Below are 14,653 nucleotides of genomic sequence, written 5' to 3' on the forward strand. Positions count from 1 at the left end.
GTAAAGGACAAATGGTGATGCACGGTGCGGAGAAGACTGTGATCTCCATGAAGAAAGTGACATGGGTGGACACGAAAAGAGACACTCAAATTCAAAACGTACTGAGAACGACGGATTCACATGCGTTCAGAAAAGCAGATACTCATCATACAGGTTATGAAAAAGTATCTCATCAGTACAGCGAAGTTTCTCTAGATGATATTTCCCCAGAAACTTGGAACTTCACTGGCAGCTGACAAATAATCTCTGTCTACCCACTTGCATATCTCTAAGAGAGCATGGAAGATATGCACGGCGACATGGAGCAGAGGCGACTCATACCCAGACACGTAGCGCACCACTGTCAGATGGCGGCCACAAAAGTGGAAATGCACGCGTGTGCTCAATAAATAAATCGTCAGGACGAAACAAAATGTACCCTGCTCAAAGCTGAGGAACAATGCAGACAAAGATCAATTAGAATCTGAAAGCTACTGCAGAAGCCAGGAATAGAACCGGGAAAGAAAACATTCTAGACACACAGAAGAAAAACCTATTGATATAATATCCAGAAGAAAATATCAGAAAAACTGTGACATATTGGAAAGGTAGATGACCGTCTTAATGATATAGGGAGTAAAGCCTTAAGAATTAGCTAAGATTTAACATATCAGTAATATTTAAAATGAGGAATGATTAAGATGAAAAGGGATTTAAAAAGAGAAAAATTTAGAGCACAATAACATTTCATAATAAAAATAAAAGAGAGAAGAAATGTAGGTACAGAAAATAAAATCAATAATGCTATAAACCATCTTAAACACATACTCAGAGGCCAAAAAAACTGATGAAAAATATAGTAAAGAAAATCATAAAATGAAGGGATGATAAACGATTTTTTAAATGGATGTGGAAAGAAGTGTTAAAAAATAACTCAATAAAGATGTTGAACAGAAGAGTTTGGACTATAACAGACATCTCTGGGCCAGAGATAAAGATGTGAGATTTACTAAATGCATGGTACTTGAAGCTTTATGAGATCACTTCAGAAGTGGGCATATATACAAAGAGATGGTCTAGGGTTGAACCCAGGTAACTTTGAAACATGGAATCCTGGTGGGAAAGGAGGACTCAGTTCAAAGGAGATTGAAAAAGAGCCTCCAATCAAGTAGGGAGAAAACCATTGGATGCGTCTGGCACCACGCAAGCACAGAGAGGACAGGGCTTCAGGAAGGAGAAAAGCACTTACGAGAGAGGGCATCAATGAGGACCCAGAAGGCCCCGCTGCCTGCAGACACACGGATTGCACAGCCGCAGAGCGAGTCACTCTAAAGAAATCCAGAAACGAGCTGAGCAGCTCCTACACAATGCCAGGCTCTGGCTGCAGCAGGCCTTGCTTTTACAAGCCCCACAGGACTGCAGTCCTTAACGGGCACAGGGACAGTGGGCCCGCGGTGACACACCTGGGCCGTGTCCAGGGGAGCAGGATACACACTCCTGCCATAGACCCCCCCCACTCTCCACTGCCAGCTGCTCCCTGCGGAGCATAGGGTTTGCACTCCACAGACACACAAGAGATAAGGAGAAAGGAGTCACGGCAGACCACTACAGACAGTCATCAAATCACAAAGGAAGACAGCATGAGAGGAATAAATGAACAAAGGAATTACAAAACAGCCAGAAAACTTTAAAAATGGCAGCAGTAAATCCATAACTGTCACTAACTACTTTAATGGAAATGGATTAGATACTCTAATGTAAATAAAGACAGTGGCCGTATGAATTAGGATTAAGAAAACAAAACAGACTCAACTATATGCTGCCTATAACTAAGCCTACAAGAGATTCACTTCAGCTTCAAGTACACATAGTCTGAAAGTAGAGGGATAAAAGAAGATAATCCACAGCAAATGGAAACCAAAATCCAGCAGAAGCAGATGCACTTTATCACACTCAAGAGACCTGAAGCCAACAGCTGTAACAAGAGACAAAGAAGGCCCTCATACAACGATAAAAGGGCCAACTGATTAAAAGAATGCAGCACTAGTAAACACTTATGCACCTAACACAGGAGGAAGAAATATATAATACGTATATATTAACAGACCTGAAGAGAGAAACAGACAATCAAATAACAGCAGGGATATCAACCCCACTTTCAACAGTGGATAGACCAGCCAGCGAGAAAGCCGGTAAGGAGACTCTGCACTGAACTATGCATTGGACCAGATGCACCTACGAGAAAGCCGGTAAGGAGACTCTGCACTTGAACTATGCATTAGACCAGATGCACCTAAGGGACACTCCACTCAATCAGAACCGCTGGATCGTATCGTAGTTCACTTTTTAATTTTTGAGAAACCTCCGTACTGTTTTTCATAGTGGATGTTCCAATTTACATCCCAACCAATATTTCATGAGAGTTCCCTTTAATCCACATCCTCACCAACACTTGTTTGTTTCTTGTCTTTATAATAACTGCCATGCTAACAAGTGTGGGGTGATATCTCACTGCAGTTTTCTAAAAACCAAAACAAACCAACAAAACAGAACAAACAGAAATAAACTTCACAGATAAGAGAAGAAACCAGAGGCTGGCAGAGGAGACAGGAGTGAGGGGATGGAAGGAACAGGTGAAGGGGATGAAGAGGAACGAGTGCAGTTATGAGCGGTGAGTCGTGGGGATGTCACGAACACCTCAGGGCACACCCTCAGTAACGCTGCAGTGACTGTGTGGTGATAGACGGTATAGACTTAACGTGGTGACCATTTGTGATGTGTTGTTGTTGTTCAGTCGCTCAGTTGTGTCCGACTCTTTGTGACCCCATGGACTGCAGCACACCAGGCCTCCCTATCCTTCACCAACTCCTGGAGTTCACTCAAACTCATGTCCATCGAGTCGGTGATGCCATCCAGCCATCTCATCCTCTGTTGTCCCCTTCTCCTCCTGCCCCCAATCCCTCCCAGCATCAGGGTCTTTTCCAATGAGTCAGTTCTTCACATCAGGTGGCCAAAGTATTGGAGCTTCAGCTTTAGCATCAGTCCTTCCAATGAATATCAGGACTGATCTCCTTTAGGATGGACTGGTTGGATCTCCTTGCTGTCCAAGGGACTCTCAAGAGTCTTCAACACCACAGCCCAAAAGCATCAATTCTTGGGCATTCAGTCTTCTTTATGATCCAACTCTCACATCCATACATGAGTACTGGGAAAACCATAGCTTTGACTAGACGGACCTTTGATGGCAAAATGATGTCTCTGCTTTTTAATATGCTACCTAGGTTTGTCATAGCTTTTCTTCCAAGGAGCAAGTGTCATTTAATTTTGTGGCTGCAGTCACCATCTGCAGTCATTTGGAGCCCAAGAAAATAAAATCTGTCACTGTTTCCATTGTTTCCCCATGTATTTGCCATGAAATGATGGAACCGGGTGCCATGATCTTTGTTTTTTGAATGTTGTAATGTATAAAAATGTATAAAAATGTCAAATATTACATGTTACACTTGAAACTAATAATCATGTAAATGAATCATACTTCAATAAAATAATAAAATGGCAAAACAGTAGATAGTTCTATTTAATGTGACCATAAACGATTTGATTTTTTTATCTGTGCTCTTCTGTAATTTTACAACTCTCTACAGAAGCATGTACTAGTTTGTGATAAAAATAAAGCTAAAGAACAGATACTTTGAAAAGTATTCTCATTGCACAATGTTGGCAACCAGAGTTCACCCTCCAAGGACCTTGGGTGGGTTCACTTGAACAGAAGTCTTCTGTTACAATAGTAGGAAAAGAAGCATTTCTTTTTTAGATTAGCCCAGAACTGAAGTGGCAGTGACATATAATAAACTTCTTAAATAACTCAACTATAAAATAATTTACCAATTTCTGGTTACATTTAATCCAGCTTTGACATAATTAATTTAATTTTAGCTATATAAAATCTAAAATGATTTCATGCATTTCAAATAATATCTTCCTGCTCTCCAACTTTATATAATATCTAGGTTTTTAATGGTAACATTATAGGTAAATATGAAAATGATATATTTTAATTGAAAATGCATTATAAACTGTATCTGTTCTTAATTTTAGTAATAATAATAAAAGAAAAAATACTGAATATTTACAAATTTAATTGGTCTTTATACATTCTTCATTAAGGGCTTCCCTGGTAGCTCAATCAGTAAAGAAATTGCCTGAAGTGCAGAAGACCCAGGTTCAGTCCCTGGGTCAGGAAGATCCCCTGGAGAAGGAAACGGCAACCCAGTATTCTTGCCTGGAAAATCCTATGGACAGAGGAGCCTGGTGGGCTACAGTCGATGGGGCAAAAAGAGTGGGACACGATTTGGTGACTAAACCACCATGCCTTGGTTTAAACCAACACCACATCTTCTTTAATAAGTACCATAAAACAAAAGAAAAAAACTGAAAATTTACAAACTTAATCAGTCTTTAAATTTATATATTCTTGGTTAAAACCAACACCATACACGCTATTTTGATATTGCAGTAGAATCTATTTTTAGTTATTCCTCCAAGAAAACTTTAAAAAGTAAAAGTCTTGTTTTCTACACAGAATAAAATGTCTTATCAAGGTGACCCTGTAAAAATGTTTTCATTCACTTAAAAGGCATAGAAATCTTCAGACTGAGTATTCAAGTTTGCAGGTTTCCTTTAGCTTCTTTCTAGATAGCTCCTTGATTCTATTTTTTTTTCTATTTTAAAGTATATATCACTATTAATTCTTAGAGATTTTTTTTTAAAAAACCAAACTTACAAACAAAATGACGAAGCCACAGCTTCTCACTTCAGCAATATAGAAAACTAAATTTGGAATTATACTATTCAGCCGTACTTTAAAATCCCTACACAAGACTGGATTTAAACAAGCTCTGCCTTTCTACCAAAATTCAAACTTCCAGCCTCTGGGGCAAACTGCAAAACTACCTGCTTTGAATGTATCTTTATCCAGATTTTTGCAGTAAGCCTTGTTCAAATGAAAAACAAACATCATCAGCATGTAGTCCACTTCTTTGAATAATCACAAGATTGTTTAGTATTCCATTTAAATCTTCTTTAAGATTAGTCTCCAGCAAATAAAAGTACAAAAACACTGCCATTATAACACTGCAGTTTTACTATCTTTACTCTAAGGCATGCTTATTTGAAGATTAATCCCTGTTCCTACTAATATTATAAATGTTGATTTATGACAACACACACACAATCAGAGATAAACGAAGGCGATTTAAAAGAACCTTATAGGAAAGCTTTTCCATCTGTGTTTAAAAATATAACTTTAGGGTAGTCTACTTCCCACTGTAAGGAGAGATTATGAATCTATGTATATTGAGAAAGTAAACACTGTGTTTTTATAAAGCCATATGTCAGTGTGTTGGAAAAATAACACCCCAAAACTATTTAATAAAAAACAAAACTATAGATAAAGCCAGGCAAAAAGAACAGGTGCTGTTCATTTTTGTATAAGAATAACTTTCAATAAACCAGATGGTGAACATTTGCTGAACATCACTAGCATTGAGAGTTGGCTTCAAAACAGGTCAAATAAAAATATAATTCAAGAACACTGTGAATCATTTTAGAAAACATCAGGAATTTTTTCTAACAGTTCTGTGTGCAAGTGAAATTGTACTTGTGGGTAATGGTACATGAAAATAAAATTATGCATTTTCTATAAAGGCCAATTATCAATAACAGAAATCCATTATGGGAGGGAGGAATATCTGTGAAAATCAAGACTATGGTAAAATTAGCCCTTAAGACGTTTTCACATTCTTTCCTCGCTCTAATACTAGCTCAATTTTAGTCACTCCGTCACCAGCTAACGGGTCCATGAACCAGATCCCCTGTGTCTTAGATCCTCCTACACAGAGTTGATACACTGCGTTTTCAGAATCAGAGGTTCAAACCTCCACCAGGGTGAAGTAAAAGTGAGCAAATCCTCCAACAGCTCCCCTCTGGTGCCAAACCAACCCGAACCCTCCAGCTTCAGTCAGCTCTGTGACAATGCCACTGCAGTCTAAAGGCACACGCTCCCGGGAGCTGCGTCGTACTCGGCACAACCTGAAAACTGGAGGGAGGTAAATAACTGGGAATAAGCACGTTCCTCACAGCACAGCTACTAACATCCGAAACGTAGAAACTGCTCAAATGGATACTGACAGTAGAATGGATGAATATATGCTCACTTTGAAATTCTCTTCCACAAATGAGAATAAAAATAGAACTACAATCTGATCTAGCAATTCCACTCCTGGGTACACAGAAAAAGCGAAAACACACATACACCCCAGTGTGCATAGCAGCACTCTTTACAATACCCAAGACACGGGAACAACCCAAGGGCCCATCAACAGATGATGAGTGGATGAGGAAGATGTGGCAACAGAGTACTACTCAGCCACTAAAAAGAACGATATTCTGCCATTTACAGCAACATGGCAGGATCTGGAGAATATTATGCTTAGTGAAATCAGTCAGAGAAAGACAAACACTGTATGACCTCACTTATATGTGGAATCTAAAAAATAATACAGATGAACACATATGCAAAACAGAGACAGACTTTCAGATAGAGGAAACAGACTTGTCCTTAGTGAAGGGGAGAAGAGAAGGGGAGGGGAGAATGAGGGGCATGGGATTAAGAGACACAAACTAGTATGTATGAAGTAGGTAAGCAACAAGGATACAGGGGTAGCGCAGGAAATCACAGCCCTCATCTCATAATAACTTATGGTGGGGGATAATCTGCAAAAACACAAGTCGCTAGGCTGTACAACCCAAACTAACAAAATACTGTAGGTCAACTAAGCTTTTTTTTAAATGGAGGCTTCATTTCATAGCCATGCTTATTTCATTTTTTAAATTTTAAATAACACATTGTTAGACATTTATTTACAATAATTTTATACAGACTTAAAAGCTATTATGTAAATAAAGGTATAATTAATTGAATAAATTTATTTACTCTTAATATTGAAAATGACATAGTGTAGACATATCAACCACCTATAATTAAAATCTTTAAACAATGCAATTAGTTTTTAAATTTTACGGGAGTAGGGTTGACCACCATGTCTGCGTGTCTTTTGTTCTTCTCTAACTCTTCTCTGTGTCAGCGAAGCCTGCTTCCATTCAGTGCTTGACCGTGAGGTACTCTTGGGGACTCCAGGGCACGCGGCTGGCGGGCACGCCTGGACTCCTGCTGGTGGCCAGCGCTGGGAGGGCCTCTGCCTTCCTCCGGGTAGCTGGAGTTCTCCCCAGGGCCTCGTAGCCAGTGGCCAGAGCCTTACTCTCTTGGGACTGATAACCACTGCACAGTCACCTGCTCTGACACTAAGAATCACAATATGTGAGCTACAACCAGAGGCAAGTTTACAAGAAAGACTGACAAAAGAAAAGCGCAAAGTGAAACTATGAGTCACCTGTGAACTGTCACAGGAAGAAAACTTAGAGCATATCTAAAATGTAATATCATCTTTCATGGAAAATATCTCATACTTTCATTAAAAATATCCTAATTTGACACTTATTAGAAAGCTGTATTTCCTAGTCTGTATTCTATTGGCCTCCGAATAACCACTCCTAAAATTCTGTGGCAGGGTGTCCTTCCACTCTAAAAAATAAAAAATAGACTATCAACCTTATCATCTGTCCATTTATTATAAGAAAGACACAAAAGGTTTTTCCAGTCGAAACCCCAAGACACTACTTGTTGTTGTTCAGTCACTCAGTCAGGTTTGACTCTTCGTGACCCCACGGACTGCAGCACACCAAGCCTCCCTGTCCTTCACCATCTCCCAGAGCTTACTCAAACTCATGTCTATTGAGTCAGTGATGTCATCCAACCATCTCATCCTCTATCGTCTCCTTCTTCTCCCGCCCTCAATCCTTCCCAGCATCAGGGTCTTTTCAAATGAGACAGTTCTTCGCATCAGGTGTCCGAAGTATTGGAGCTTCAGCTTCAGGATCAGTCCTTCCAATGAATATTCAGGGTGGATTTCCTTTAGGATTCACTGGTTGGATCTCCTTGCAGTCCAAGGGACTCTCAAGAGTCTTCTCCAACACCACAGTTCAAAAGCATCAATTGTTCGGCATTCAGTCTTCTTTATGGTCCAACTCACACATCCATACATGACCACTGGAAAAACCACAGCTTTGACTATACGGACCTTTGTTGGAAAAGTGTGCCTCTGCTTTTTAATATGCTGTCTAGGTTGGTCATAGCTTTTCTTCCAATGAGCAAGCATCTTTTAATTTCATGGCTGCAGTCACCATCTGCAGAGATTTTGGAGCCCCAAAAAATAAATGTCACTGTTTCCATTTGCCATGAAGTAATGGGACTGGATGCCATGACCTTAGTTTTTTGAATGTTGAGTTTTAAGCCAGCCTTTTCACTCTCCTCTATCACCTTCATCAAGAGGCCCAGATACTTAGAGCTCATGTATTTCCAGAGACTGTGTTCACAGCCTGCCCTATCCCATGCTGACTGAGGGATTTGCAGCAAGCTGAAAGTCCTCAAGACTCTGAGGAGTTTCTGGACATGCTGATTTTAGAAAATGCAAAATGTAGAGAAAAATTTTTAAATCCCATATTCTCAACAATTAAGGATAACCATCATTAATGTTTATAATTCTTCCTTCAAAAATCTTCACTGGTTTCTTTTGTCTTTACCGTTGTTTTAAGCTACCAAAGTACCATACTATAGTCTCATCGGCAAAGATTCAAACTATACTGAAACATAAAGAGGAAAACATGAACATCAACCCAAACACTCAAGTACATATGCATTCCCAGGTTGCTTTCAGTGCATTTACACACACACACACACACACAGAATCTGCTTTCTAAATGCAACCTTGTATCAAAGGTAAAAGGTCAGACCATTAACCTGGAAGGAACATATTGGGCTACACCCTCAGGTCTCCACAAAATGCAAAAGCACATCTTAACACTGTGATGTCAGCTTTTACTGAGGGTCATAATGAGAAGTGGCCAGTTAGCATTTTCTGCAAAATAACGTATGGAAGATCTTGTACCTTATTATTTATTCTGTTTGGTCAGGAAAAAAAAAGTCAATCATGATATTATCCTTCTAAAATTTGGTGCCATGAGGAGTCTTCTGGGGATGATGAGAATCTTCTAAAACTGAACTATAGTGATCGCTGCACAACTCTGAATTTCTAAATGTCAGTGAGCTATATGGTGAAACTAAGCAAATTCTATGGGATGAGAATTAGACTTCAATAAAGCTGTTGGAAGGACTGATGCTGAAGCGGAAACTCCAGTACTTTGGCCACCTCATGCGAAGAGTTGACTCATTGGAAAAGACCCTGATGCTGGGAGGGATTGGGGGCAGAGGATGAGATGGCTGGATGGCATCACTGACTCGATGGACGTGAGTCTGAGTGAACTCCGGGAGTTGGTGTTGGACAGGGAGGCCTGGCGTGCTGCGATTCATGGGGTCGCAAAGAGTTGGACACGACTGAGCGACTGATCTGATTTGATCTGATCTGAAAGCTGTTAAAAAAAAAAACGTGCCAGGGTAAGATCACCTCTTCTGACGAACTTGTCTGTCCCCTGCATAAGATAGAGAGAGAGAAAGTGTAAGAGCTGACACACACAGCAGACACTGCTGGAGGTGCCCTGCAGGAACTGTCCCAAGCCTCTTCACAGCCTCAGGAGGAAGGTCACGTGACGGAGGTAAAGACTGAGCACACAGATGGAGCCCCAGGCCCGGCATCACAGGCTGGTAGCCTGAGCTGGAGCCTGGACCCACGAGAGCTGGAGCCGGAGCCCACACTCTTACACGAAGCTCGAGTGCCTCCCCAAAACCACCTGAAACAGTTCCGGTCAAGGTGGATTTGGAATTTCAATCCAGAAACAATTTCATCTCATTGCATACCCATCCGACTTTATATGCTTACATTACACTTTAATTTCAATCATATGTTAATTTCTATTTATACTGTAAGCCATTTCAGTCTGTTTTAGAAATGCAGATATTTTATTTGCTGTTTCTTGTAGTAAGTTCACTGTATCTCTATATTATAAACACAGGAAATATTCACTTGCTGAAGTAACCTCTAAAAAAAAAAATCACTCATTTATTTTCCTGCCTTCACCATTATGTAAGTGGAATCAGCCTTACAAAATATCAGTAACATGCTAAAAAAAAAAAAAATTCTAGATAGAAACCCCAGGATGAAAATAACATTTTGTATTTAAATCCCTAAGACAGATTTTCTCCAAAAGGAAGAGCTGAATAGCTTTAAAGACATTCTACTGGGTCAGCCTCTGGAAGAAAACACTGATTTTCATTCTGCATACATGAACAGAGGAAAAAACCCCTCAAAGAGGAGCACGGCGCACTGTGAGCATCCTGTCGACGGGAAGCCGCAAAGGGAGCCAGGTGAGCAGCAAGCGGCAGGGGCCCTCGGGCGGCCGCGCTCTGCAAGGACGTCGTGGACTCAGAGGGTCAAGCAGACTGCTTCTGGGTTGCCTATAATTCTTCCCCTAACTCCTGAAATAGCGACAGAAACACTGCGTTTCCCCCTATTACAAAATTTCTACTTTTACAAACAACGCAGGAATCCCAGCAATGCATTGCTCAGGAGGAGGCAAAATACCTATTTCACACTGCTGTGAAAAGAAGGTCAGGAATGTCTCCTGTTAAGCTAAGCGGGGAAACCACACCGACAATCCCCCAGGGTCTCTGTGAAAGCCCCCCGTGCTCTGTGGGCGCCAACGTGCAGTACCCTGCACGCGGCACTGACAGATGGAAACAGTGCTTCAGTTGAATAAGGGCTTGCTTCCCGTAGGGCCGTTCACAACCACAGCATCTGAGGCCCTACGTCATGTGTTCTGGTGAAATCACCACCACTCGCTTTCAGCACTAAAAATCTGAAAGTTGAGATATATTAGTGTCAGAGTAGAAATACTTATGTTTACAACCGACAAGACAAAAAAAGTTAGAATGGGTCAGAATAAACCTGTTTGAAGCAGTTCTGCATTTTACTGCCACAGAGGACTCTGCAAAAGCTATCAGCCAAGAAGATGGCTTCGGAGGCTTCACAGACTGCTTTAGGACAGTCAATTGATACGAGGTCTCAGAACAGCGCTCTGTTATTTCTACAGCACCCAAAACTTAGAAACAAAATGTGGTACACGTACTGATACCTACATGTGTTGTTCATAGCTGTTAACTCCTCCAAAAAAATTTTCAAAAGCATACTTTGTGTTAGTCTTTTGAAGAGTTACACCAATTATTTTGTTACCTATGGTAATTTTCCATTCATAACTTAGTTTCTCATTTGGTTTAATTATTTATCTTTGAAAAATGAACACATACAACTCATACCATTTATAGTTTCAGATACTTTTTAGTTACAAGGGGCTATAAAATATTTTCTGCATCAAAAATGAAATAGAAAGCAAAAAAAATGTTTAGGATATGCGTTGAATAAAAGTTGTAGGTAGTAGGAGAGTAAATTTAAACTTTCTTTTCTGAAAACCACGGACAAGCAGGCCAATCAGCTTTCGGAGCTGCATTTACAGTAGGTGCCAGCTCCAAATCAGGGCCGCTCTTCACTCCCACGGAGGCTGAAGTGTCGCCTGAGCTCCGAACCCGAGACTGAGTTGAACACATGCACCATGCTTCCAGGAGCCTATTAATTCCCATGTTGTCTCCAACTCTGACAGCCTCTTCTGTACATTCAACATGCACAGAGGAAAGCAACTCTACTGAGTGAAAGAATGGATGGATGGATGGATGGATGGATGCCACCACATTCTAAAGATCAGATTTTTCACCTTTGTGTATATTTATATTATGGAAAAAATTGTTAATAATCATGACAAATTTCCATATCATACACCTCTCTTCTAGAAAAATGCAGCTGTCTCTGGACCCACTGGGTCTAACACTATTCTTGGACTGAAAAGCAGCAGCAGTTGCCCCCAGAATATTCTCCTTCAGGGAAATAGCCAGGTTGTGCTGTTTGCTCTGACGTGCAAACCCCACAATAAACTACTCTCCTACTTCAGATCAGATTACTCCCATTGAGGTCACACACACATTTAGTGGAAGTAAAGACATCTTCTACAAGGGGAATGGAAGACACAGATCCACAAGGAACATTATTAACAATCTAAACTAGCTTTCTTTAACTCCAAGTAAAACTTCGCGTTTTGGTTAACACCTTGAAGCCTTAAATAGATTATGTCGTCTATTGAAACTATGGCGACTTCCGGATTTTTTCACAGTGAAAATGAAAAGATCACACTATTGCACTTATGTCAACAACTTGATACTTAACAATGCTACGGCCCTCAAATGCCCATGCCAGACTAGAAAATTGTTAAGAACAGGGCTGTGTCTTGAGCTATAGCTTCTAAACCTTCCATTTCTTTTCACATGATACTACAAAATATAGACATTGTAGGTAATAAAAAAATATTTGTTGATTTACTGTTACTTGAAGGAATCATCTCTTCCTTTATGGATATAAAATAAATGCACATCAACAAACTAATAGAAAAAGTGTAAAGAAGTCACAGGAGAGACAAAGTAGAACAAAACAGAAAGGAACACATGGAGCCTTGAATAAAGAAGGTTGTGACTCAACATTTTGAGGAGGAAAACAATGAATTAAGGAGGGATAAGGGAGGACATCTCGTCCACAAGCAAGATGCCCTCGCTATGCTGACATTCAAGTTGGCGCAGAAGCATGGTTATCTGACAATGCATGATGAACGTCACAGCTCTCCTCTGAGCTCGTCTGACTCCCACGTGGGGACGTGGGGTCCGGGTACAGAAGAGACACTGGCACCCTGTGAGGCCCAGCACACGGCTCGCTGCACCAACAGGCAGGCGACGGCCGTGCGACCCTCCCAGGGAGAACCTGACACCCTCTGTGACCCTAGACATTCTTTTTGGCCTTTCTCTAAATTGTTCCTCTTTGGACATTTGGCAAAGCTCAGAAAATGGAACTTGCTGAGTCCCTGGGAGTCAGCTAGACACACTGCGCCCGAGCAAGCTCTCTGTCTAAGTCAGTTTCTTGGGCCAAGTGCCCTCCTGACCTTTCTTCCAAGAAAAGTCCTCTTCACTCAAGGCTCTGCACTGTACCTGCCCAAGGGCTTGAACATCCTCCCAACTGGACTACAACACAGGAAGGAATTATACACGCTGTCTGAAACACCGTGAGAACGCAACATGTGTTGAATACATCAGTATTTTCCAGCTAAAAACTACAGGATAGTATCTAGTGATAAGTAAGGCCTAGTCAACTTAGTAGATGATTGGAAAAGACAAATATAATATATAAATATATATAAATACTTTAATGTGTATGCTTAGGTATCATAAAAAAAAAAAACCTTTGCTAAACAATGCCTGTATAATAGTCCATTTTTAAATATAACAACTGAAATATATCATTACCCAAATTCCTTCCAAAAAAATCTACAGAGGAACTTCTGAATGTCCTAAGATCTAAATCTTATTGTTGTTATTGTTACTTTTAATCTGTTTTCATTTAAGAGGAGGAAAGCATCTGAAACCCCTAAGCTCTCTTTCTTACATTCCTATCACTTAAAAACAGCTGAATTGATTTTTTTCCTTTAAAAAAAAACAAAAAAACAAAATTTATCGGCTAGTAATAAAATTCTGAAAATAGAGATTCATGATGGAAAATGGACTCAACCTAAACCACAGCAAGGTTATGATAAAAATAATAATGCTTGGGTTTTAGTCACTTAATTTGGCTCACAGTTTAGAGTATTTTTTTGAATTAAATATATTACAATTTTACTCACTTCAAAGCTTCCTCAAATTTATGGATTTTCTTTTGAGCATCTTCTTTTTCCTTATCAAGTTCACTCTGTAAGTCGTGAATCTGCCATGACAAAGACATAAAATTTACTAAAAGACAAATCAAGTTTCCTCAAAGGAAAAATACAATGAAACAGTAATCTTAAATCCATTCTTAATATAAAATTAGATTTAATATTAATAAATTATTATTTATTAATAAATTATTAATATTAATAAAATTAATATAAAATTTAGATTTTTCAAGATAGAGGCTTGGTTAACCATAATCATTTACCATGAAATTATTTTAATACTATTCTTCTGATAATAACTTTCTGGTCAAAGGTAATCATTGTTTAAATGTGCCTGCATGTGGAAACCCTGTAAAATAAACTGATATGTACCTGTGGTGGATTCATTTTGATATTTGGCAAAACTAATACAATTATATAAAGTTTAAAAATAAAATAAAATAAAAAAAAAAAATTCAAAAAGGGAACTTCTGAAATTTTTTAACATTCCACATTAACCAAAGGAAAGTAATGTAATGAGATACAGGAGAATACAAAAAATAATGTCTCTATTTGGCTTCCCTGGTGACTCAGATGGTACAGCATCCGCCTGCAAGGCAGGAAGTCCTGGGTTCAATCCCTGGGTCAGGAGGATCCCCTGGAGAAGGGAATGGCTACCCGCTGCAGTATTCTTGCCAGGAGAATCCCTTGGACAGAGGAGCCTGGTGGGGTACAGTCCACGGGGTCACAAAGAGTCGGACACGACTGAGCAACTAAGCGCACACACACACATTCCCCAAACACACAGGTTATGATGAACAAG

General features: G+C 39.8%; 1 protein-coding gene across 9 annotated transcripts in view; it reads right to left on the minus strand.

Moving 5' to 3' along the window:
• Nucleotides 1-14,653, minus strand: part of CEP112 (centrosomal protein 112) — a 320,619-nt gene that overhangs the window by 211,172 nt on the left and 94,794 nt on the right. For all 9 annotated transcript variants that reach the window (XM_024981122.2, XM_059878648.1, XM_059878651.1 and 6 more), the window contains one exon: nucleotides 13,822-13,901. In XM_024981122.2, coding sequence (XP_024836890.1) covers nucleotides 13,822-13,901 — 80 coding nt within the window. The remainder of the gene's footprint in view (nucleotides 1-13,821; nucleotides 13,902-14,653) is intronic.

Source organism: Bos taurus, chromosome 19 (genome assembly GCF_002263795.3).
Source record: "Bos taurus isolate L1 Dominette 01449 registration number 42190680 breed Hereford chromosome 19, ARS-UCD2.0, whole genome shotgun sequence".
NCBI classification, from domain to species: domain Eukaryota; kingdom Metazoa; phylum Chordata; class Mammalia; order Artiodactyla; family Bovidae; genus Bos; species Bos taurus.